Source organism: Onthophagus taurus, chromosome 8 (genome assembly GCF_036711975.1).
Source record: "Onthophagus taurus isolate NC chromosome 8, IU_Otau_3.0, whole genome shotgun sequence".
In the NCBI taxonomy this organism is placed as follows: domain Eukaryota; kingdom Metazoa; phylum Arthropoda; class Insecta; order Coleoptera; family Scarabaeidae; genus Onthophagus; species Onthophagus taurus.
In genome coordinates this window covers 5480132-5489638 of record NC_091973.1, presented here as the reverse complement: position 1 = coordinate 5489638, position 9507 = coordinate 5480132, and the positions used below count along the sequence as shown (strand labels likewise).

General features: G+C 32.1%; 1 protein-coding gene across 3 annotated transcripts; it reads right to left on the bottom strand.

Annotated features, from left to right (window-relative positions):
• Positions 1-517: 517 nt before the first annotated feature.
• On the bottom strand, positions 518-5559 carry LOC111425239 (E3 ubiquitin-protein ligase Siah1-like). Of its 3 annotated transcripts, none has more exons than XM_023059154.2 (4): positions 5325-5559; positions 4555-5106; positions 1619-2051; positions 518-1560 (listed from the first exon to the last, which is right to left on the bottom strand). In XM_023059154.2, exons 2-4 carry the CDS (start codon positions 4820-4822, stop codon positions 1380-1382), a joined length of 882 nt encoding a protein of 293 aa, XP_022914922.1. In that variant the 5' UTR covers positions 4823-5106; positions 5325-5559; the 3' UTR covers positions 518-1379. The 3 variants fall into 3 exon arrangements, with proteins under 3 accessions (XP_022914922.1, XP_022914921.1, XP_071054597.1); XM_023059153.2 differs by having other exon boundaries at positions 5329-5559; XM_071198496.1 differs by lacking the exon at positions 5325-5559 and having other exon boundaries at positions 4555-5317.
• Between the last annotated feature and the right edge of the window lie 3948 nt (positions 5560-9507).

The following is a 9507-nucleotide window of genomic DNA, read 5'->3' as shown; positions in this document are numbered from 1 at the left end:
AAAAAAGATTGTTTTATTTAAACCTTTTTACACAAATATTTATGAAATATATTTGTACCTTTTCTTTTTAGTGAAATTATGCGATTACAAAAATCATTTTAGAATAAAATGTAAGGGCAATAAAACTAATTTTTGGAGCTTGAGCGTGGGAAAATGTTTGTATTATTTAGATATATATTCTTGCATGAGTTATTGCTATGTATTGTCTTTATTCTTTCCGAAATTATATGAATCCAATAATTTGATCGAATTCTTCATTGATAAGGACCAAAAACATAATAACATGCCAACGAAACAATAATAAGCAAGTACAAATGTATTCTGCCATCTTTTACTTAGTAGTAAAACTATTATTGCCACACTAAAAGCTTGGTTTGGGTTTGAAACTTAACTAACAAAGTTTTTGAATAAAAAATTGAATAATAGATGTCTTCTAATAACAGATTTTCTTTAAATTTATAAAAACAGATTCAAAATTTGATTTTGGTAACTATTTTTAAAATGAAAACAAATAAAATAAAAGATAAAATTTATTAAGTAGGCTCAAATCTAGATTGTATTTACATTACTGATAAGTAGATATATTTTACTGAACAATGATACCACTCTTAAAAACTTAAACTTAAAAATACTAGTTGCTATTTATCACATACAACAAAAAGTCCTTCGCTGACGTACGTGTCAATGAGGATGCGTCGCCCATAGGGTTACGGTTATTAAAAAAAAAACGAAGATATTTGTCGATTAATCCCTGCATGGTACAGCGCTCAGCCTGTAGAACGTTCCCTCGGTTAATTAATATTATATGTGCAAACTACATGCATAATGTGATGCTATTATACAGCGGCTTATTTCGGTGGTCACGTGTGAAAATAAAAATCTATCACATCGCCGCTTTCATTTTAATACTGCTACCTTATAAGGTTTTTCGTATAATACCACCACTTTGACGTGACCGCAACAGACGGAACAGATCGTTTCAAACGGAAACGTGAAAAATCAATAATTAATAATTTTAAAACCATTTTCACATTGTTAAGGTTGAATTACATAAAACTGTACTCGCTCGATGGTTGTTTTTCATCTCCCCATTAATTAATTTATAGGAAACGCAATTTTTGCTCGAAACAACACTCATTGAGAGTCTTGTGAGCTATTTAATCATTGTTTCGCCGAAAAAATTGCGCATCAGGAAACGAATCACCGAAACCAGCGGACTTCGAAGCTCATAACACAATCAAACGCAAAATTACAGGACCACATTACATATATACGACTTTTTAAACATGAAATTAATAAAATTAATGAAAAATACGATGGAACCAACGCGATCGAACGGGCTTAAAAAAGAATTAATAATTAGAATCGAACGTCTTTTCTTAGCACACTACAGATATGGTAACGTTTATACCGAGATTTCCGTTATCAGCAAATAGTTGGGCGATCGACGTATCAAATACCAAACAATCTGATCCCATTATTGCCGACGCAACACCTTCGTGACTCGATCGAGGCATCGCTTCCCATGTCAATCTGCGTCTATTACCATTCAATTCCAATCTAATAAAAAGAAAAATTAAGATAACTATTAACAATTATGATATAGATTAATACTGACCTATAAGCAAAATGTTCGGCTTGTTTACGTGAACCAATAAGTTGAACGATCGCAAAAAATTGTGTGTGCCCGTCGCATTTTTCCTGTTTTTCCAAAATGAGCATGAAATGATGTCCAAAACAACTTTGCATCATCACCCAGTCAACGGCTCCGGGTAAATTAATTTCCGTGGCTAAAAAGACGATGTCCTCTCCATTAAGTGTAGTAATATTTTGGTGCGCGTGCTGCAGATGAACCATCACCTTCTCCAGTTGACCCTGCCAAGAACAGGATGCACCCGGACAAGGGCAACTGTAAGGTCTAAATTCGCATACTTCTTCATGTTCAGCTTTTTCATTTAAACCTAGTGACATCCGGCAACCAGTTTGTTTGTGTTTACAAGGAAACATTAAGTTGTTTGCCACCTTTTCCATTGCCAAGTTTCGGATATCACCTAAAAAGAATTAAAAATACTTTTATAATAAACATTTTATTTTGATGAACAAATATTTACCTAATACGGCAAAGGTAATATACGCAAAACGATTTACAACTAATTTGAAAAAATTCGACATGAGTGCTTTTGCAACGTAACGTGGTCACAACCTGTTAATAAATGAAATCATGTGTCCGTTCGAGTCTTTAAAATTTTTTAATGTATTACGAAAATAATTTTTTCCTTTCCTATTCTTTTGATTAGTAATAGATTATTTTATTGTACGTAACTATTAAAGAATTTCGATAAATGTTATTACCAATATTAAAAAATCTATATCGCAACATTAAAAAAATTTTGTAACTTACATGTTTTTTTTTTTTATTAATATTCAAATATAAAATAGCAATAAAATCGATATCGAATTTTTGGGGGATAAATTCACGACTTATTAATATTAAACGAAATTTTCGCCCGCTCTAATGTACACACTAAAATATTTTAACAATAAGCCGTTTCCTTCTTTGGCAATTAAACCTGGAAAAATGAACAATTGCAAAAACCGATAAAATTTGATTTTCAAACAATTTCAATGTGAAAGTACAGAAAAATTACGAAAACAAGTACGTAATACGACTTTTTTTTGAAAATAGCTTAAAAATTACTTTATAAATTTGAGTACGAGGTGGATGAAGAGGATTCGAAAGCGCAACATAAAAGAAATGTTTCCCATATACAATTTTTTTTTACAAATTTCTGCTTTTTTATTATTCCACACGTACAGTTTTTATCGCTTAATACTATATTTTGGAATTCACTCAGTGACGTCATTTTGACGCATACTTTATAATTGACTGCCTTATATTATCAAAAAATAAAACAGAATTTTTGCTGATATCACCGTAATAACTAAAAATAATTCATACTTTATCGTTGTAGATTTTGAAGTTATCCATATTTTATGAGTAATTTTTTTTATCCTTAACTATTGAAGTTCCGTCCGAAATATATTAATTTTTCAATCGTTACGTCCATAAAGTTGTCACCTCAATGTTTTATGTAATTACTTAATAATTAAGATTTTATGCAATATCTCATAATACCGATTTCTCGTCATCTTTGATGGACTTGTAACTCATTTTACTTATAATATAACAAAAGTGGCAACAGAAGAAACTCATTATTTTGCGCTTGCCTGAATGTTCATTGCAGTACAGTTTTTGAATAATGCGCGTATCCATAGAAGTTCTAGCAATAGCTAAGGTTGATTCTATTTTCTGAAAATACAAGAGATTCTGTATTAAGTTACAAATTCAAAATAAAACTGAAATCAAAATGCTGCAAAATAACCAGCTATCCATATGCTATGCTGGGTTCCAACTCATTACGTCATTTTAACACTTTCGCGGACACTATGATTTCGAGTTCTGTCCGCGAAAGTGTTAAAATGGTCATAACTTATCATGGAAATCGTATAACATCATTCAAGAGCGCATTTTGAAGGGCAATAATAGTACTATATGATGAAATAGATAGAATACAGCAAAATACTATTGTGCGTCTCACACATAACTTCAAAAGTTGTCAAAAGAGAAATTTTTTCTTGTACACAACCTCAAATATCTCAAAATCCTGACATGATGGTCCAATTCTGGTCTTGAATTCTGATTCCACGTAGAAAATTATTTCGGAAATGATCGTCAGCCATTCAACAACAAAGGCGTAACAGTCAAAAAAGCCATTTTTTTCTTGTACACAACCTCAAATATCTAAAAATCTTGGCGCGATGGTCCGATTCTGATTCCACATGGAAAATTACTTCGGAAATGATCGCCGGCCATCCAACAACAAAAGCGTAGATAATAGAGGAACAAATTCAAAAAACTTAAAAACCATTTATAACAAAAAATATATATTAATAAAAAATAATACTTTATAACTCATCAAAAATATTTTTCCTATGTTGGTGGAAGCGACTGTAAAAAAAAACAATATTCTAATATTATAGTATATAAAATAATTACTTACTTTCATAATAAATTTTTCATCTTGAAGATTTTTCACACACTTCACAAAGATTATTTGTCTTAAATGTTGATATTTTTTGTATCCAAAAATTCGATTTCGATTTATTTTGGTGGATGTATTAATAAAAATATGGAGTAATAAAACTGTATGGTGTGTAATAAAAATTAAGAAATAAGGTGTCAGCATAAAAATGTCCTAACATGGTGACAAAATTAATGCAAGAAATTAGTTAATCATTAAGATAAAATGATGAAACCATGTTACAAGTTTTTTTTATAAATTTTGGGTAATTTATATAAATCATAAATAAATAAGTATATCATTGATAAAGTTTACAAACTACTCACATCAGCTTATATATTAGGTTTCTTCACTATACAATGTGTAACTCTATATGAAGATATTGATGTTTATGACTAACAAATAAGCAGATAATAATAGATATAACTTTTTTGAGTGTTTTTTAAATAAGTGTCTATTAAAAATAACTTACCTAATGTTCCACGACATGTTGGACAGCAAGATAATTTTGGTCTACAGCTAGAGCAGACCAGGTGCCCAACCTGACACTGCATGATAGGAGGTAATACAATCTCAAAACAAACAGGACACTCAAATAATGCAGCAAGTTCATCAGTAAGTGTTCCTGGTGTAGGCAGTCTGGATAATTGGCTGGATGATCCACTCTGGGAGCCTGTGCTGGAGGTTTCCCCAACAGCGGCCGTACCACGGCCTCTCTTCTGGTTCATGATTTGGGCCATTGGGATTCCGAGCGTACTATGTTCGATTACTAAACGTCCGTCTTCCAAATAGCGAGTCAATCCCTCGAGTCAATCGTGCGCCTTCGTTTTTTCGTTATAGTTCGGTAGTGATATAGTCAGTTTATCGTGTCGACCCTAAAACGCACCACGAAGTCTCGTTTTTTCGCCAAAACGTGCGCGTTTGGTCGCGAACAATCATTATACAGCGAGTCGTCCCGCTGTTATCTAAAGCGTGTTATCAACTTTGGTGATATTTGACGCCATTTTAGTTGAAGACCCACAGTCTGGGAAAGGCATAGAACATTTGTTATCAAACGCGCATGTCGACCCCACCACTTTTAACACTTTATTTTCCCTTTATTTATTTTTTTTTAAGAAAGATAATAAAGAAACTAATTTGGCAATCCGCACAACTTAATGTTCTTTAGAAAAAAATCATTTCATTCTATATATTTACTTTTTTTTGACAGATTTATTTGCCCTGTTTTTTTATGTTACGTACTTACAGGTTACTTCAGATCTTCAGATTGTCCAACGATGACACTCACAGCTGTCCATCAATTATCTTACAAATACCCTACATTTATTATGCTTGCCCAATAAACTTATCTGGAGCGTTTAAGACAAATACAATTCAATTGCAACACCGATTGTTTGTTATTATATCCATTTATTTACGACACAAACTAATGACCAACCTTAGATAGGAATGCATAACCTCAAAATAAAATGAGTGAAGTAAGCTTCATTACACAATACCAACCTAACATATACAAAATTTAATTTACGAAAACAATTAATTAGTTTTATTTAATATGTTATTTTATATTATTTTTTATATTTACAAACAAATTACATTTAAAACAAAATTTTGCAACAACTTATTTTGATGTTTTTCAGCTATTAAAGATGTGTTGAGTTATTTAATCATAGATGTCACTCATTTTTGTTTTTAATTTTAATTTTATTAATGGCGTTCTTTGACAGAATGAACATTGTACTTAATATGCAATCTTATTCAACGCCAAAAAAATGCCAATTTCAAAGTAACTCGGAATCCAACTCGTATGCTCAGCCAGAAAAGAAGTCAACACTATCGTGGGAACCTCAAAATAATTTCCCCACAAAGTAATGCAACTCGAAAGCTAATTAATCAAACCAGAAAGTAACTCAACTACAAAGCAATCCAAGTCTAAAGCAAGTCAATTCGATCACAAAGTAACCCAACTTTGAATCAAGCCAAATCAACCCAAAACCATAGAATCATGAAATGCATTAATGGCGTTCTTTGACAGAATGAACATTATACTTAACATGCAATCTTATTCAACGCCAAAAAATGGCAAATCTTAAAGTAACTCGAAATCCAACCCGAATGCTGAGCCACAAAATAAGTCAACACTACCGTGGGAACCTCAAAATAACTTGCCGACAAAGTAATGCAACTCCAAAGCTAATTAATCAAACCAGAAAGTAACTCAACTACAAAGCAACCCAAGTCTAAAGCAAGTCAATTCGGTCACAAAGTAACCTAACTTTGAATCAAGCCAAATCAACCCAAAACTATAGAATCATGAAATGCATTAATGGCGTTCTTTGACAGAATGAACATTATACTTAACATGCAATCTTATTCAACGCCAAAAAAGGCAAATTTTAAAATAACTCGGAATACAACCCGAATGCTCAGCCACAAAATAAGTCAACACTACCGCAGGAACCTCAAAATAACTTGCCCACAAAGTAATGCAACTCCAAAGCTAATTAATCAAACCAGAAAGTAACTCAACAACAAAGCAACCCAAGTCTAAAGCAAGGCAATTCGGTCACAAAGTAACCCAACTTTGAATCAAACCAAATCAACCCAAAACTATAGAATCATGAAATGCATTAATGGCGTTCTTTGACAGAATGAACATTATACTTAATATGCAATCTTATTCAACGCAAAAAAATGCAAATCTCAAAGGAACTCGGAATCCAATCCGAATGCTCAGCCACAAAATAAGTCAACACTACCGCAGGAACCTCAAAATAACTTGCCCACAAAGTAATGCAACTCCAAAGCTAATTAATCAAACCAGAAAGTAACTCAACTACAAAGCAACCCAAGTCTAATGCAAGTCAATTCGGTCACAAAGTAACCTAACTTTGAATCAAGCCAAATCAACCCAAAACTATAGAATCATGAAATGCATTAATGGCGTTCTTTGACAGAATGAACATTATACTTAACATGCAATCTTATTCAACGCCAAAAAAGGCAAATTTTAAAATAACTCGGAATACAACCCGAATGCTCAGCCACAAAATAAGTCAACACTACCGCAGGAACCTCAAAATAACTTGCCCACAAAGTAATGCAACTCCAAAGCTAATTAATCAAACCAGAAAGTAACTCAACTACAAAGTAACCGAAGTCTAATGCAAGTCAATTCGGTCACAAAGTAACCCAACTTTGAATCAAGCCATATCAACCCAAAACCATAGAATCATGAAATGCATTAATGGCGTTCTTTGACAGAATGAACATTATACTTAATATGCAATCTTATTCAACGCCAAAAATGGCAAATCTTAAAGTAACTCGAAATCCAACCCGAATGCTCAGCCACAAAATAAGTCAACACTACCGTGGGAACCTCAAAATAACTTGCTCACAAAGTAATGCAACTCCAAAGCTAATTAATCAAACCAGAAAGTAACTCAACTACAAAGCAACCCAAGTCTAATGCAAGTCAATTTGGTCACAAAGTAACCCTACTTTGAATCAAGCCAAATCAACCCAAAACTATAGAATCATGAAATGCATTAATGGCGTTCTTTGACAGAATGAACATTATACTTAATATGCAATCTTATTCAACGCAAAAAAATGCAAATCTCAAAGGAACTCGGAATCCAACCCGAATGCTCAGCTACAAAATAAGTCAACACTACCGCAGGAACCTCAAAATAACTTGCCCACAAAGTAATGCAACTCCAAAGCTAATTAATCAAACCAGAAAGTAACTCAACAACAAAGCAACCCAAGTCTAAAGCAAGTCAATTCGGTCACAAAGTAACCCAACTTTGAATCAAACCAAATCAACCCAAAACTATAGAATCATGAAATGCATTAATGGCGTTCTTTGACAGAATGAACATTATACTTAATATGCAATCTTATTCAACGCAAAAAAATGCAAATCTCAAAGGAACTCGGAATCCAATCCGAATGCTCAGCCACAAAATAAGTCAACACTACCGCAAGAACCTCAAAATAACTTGCCCACAAAGTAATGCAACTCCAAAGCTAATTAATCAAACCAGAAAGTAACTCAACTACAAAGCAACCCAAGTCTAATGCAAGTCAATTCGGTCACAAAGTAACCTAACTTTGAATCAAGCCAAATCAACCCAAAACTATAGAATCATGAAATGCATTAATGGCGTTCTTTGACAGAATGAACATTATACTTAATATGCAATCTTATTCAACGCCAAAAATGGCAAATCTTAAAATAACTCGAAATCCAACCCGAATGCTCAACCACAAAATAAGTCAACACTACCGTGGGAACCTCAAAATAACTTGCCCACAAAGTAATGCAACTCTAGCTAATTAATCAAACCAGAAAGTAACTTAGCTCAAAAGTTACTCAACTAGAAAGCAACCCAAGTCTAAAGCAAGTCAATTCGGTCACAAAGTAACCCAACTTTGAATCAAGCCAAATCAACCCAAAACTATAGAATCATGAAATTAATAGATAATATATCAATATTATGTACAACAAAGATTTCAACTTTTCACATCTGAGAGCAAACGTGAAAATGGATAATATTGTTAAGAATAAAATTTGCTACAACTTTTGTTCTAAAAGTTATTTTCTAATATATTTAGTATCCAGTGCGCTAGCATTAATAAAATGAAATTATCAGATTTTCACGTTTTTCTGAATATTTACGCATCTGAGAGCAGAAGTGAAAATGAGCAATATTGTTAAAAATTAAATTTGCTATAACTTTTGTACTACAAGTTTTTTTGTAAAATATTCCGAATTCCTTGCGCTTCCATTAATAAAACGAAATCATCAAATTTTCACATTTTTCTCGATAATTACGCATTTGAGAGCAAAAGTGAGATCAATTAAGTATAAAATTTAAATATAAATATATTATAAAATTTGCAACTTTTGTTCTACAAGTTTTTTTGAGTACGCTCCGAATCCCGAGTGTTTTATGATGAAAAATTCATTCATTTGAGTGATATTAGAATCTTAATTTTTTGCCTTTGTTTGACTTCGAAGACGTCGGCTTCCCCAAAGTATTCTCTGTGGTATGAGAAATAAATTGGGTTGGGTTGGGTTCTTTAGTATCTGAATTATCGAAACCTGATCGAAATACGCAGCGGATGTATTAACCCAAAATATTTACTTTCAATGTAGTTTAAATTTCTGTCTCAAAGTGCTTTATCAGCCGTGTGTCATAAATTACACTTAGATATTAAAGATGGAATTTCACGTAAACACTCACAACCTTTAAAACAATTTTTTTAAATGATTATTTATTGATAAATTACATTTTTTTGTTTAATTATATTTATTTAAACTTTAATGTGTTTATGTTAATGTTTTATTTAATAACTTACCTGCTTTTATGTTAGTTATTATTATTATTTATTAACACCAACAAAATAAAATCTA

Bases quoted from the DNA above. Each gene is read 5' to 3' on its own strand.
- LOC111425239 (XM_023059154.2), bottom strand. From the start codon at position 4,822: ATGGCCCAAATCATGAACCAGAAGAGAGGCCGTGGTACGGCCGCTGTT. The intron at 2,052-4,554 runs GTAAGTTATTTT...AATTCTTTTTAG, and splicing joins AACATGTCGTGGAACATTAG to GTGATATCCGAAACTTGGCA. The intron at 1,561-1,618 runs GTCAGTATTAAT...TCTTTTTATTAG, and splicing joins GCCGAACATTTTGCTTATAG to ATTGGAATTGAATGGTAATA.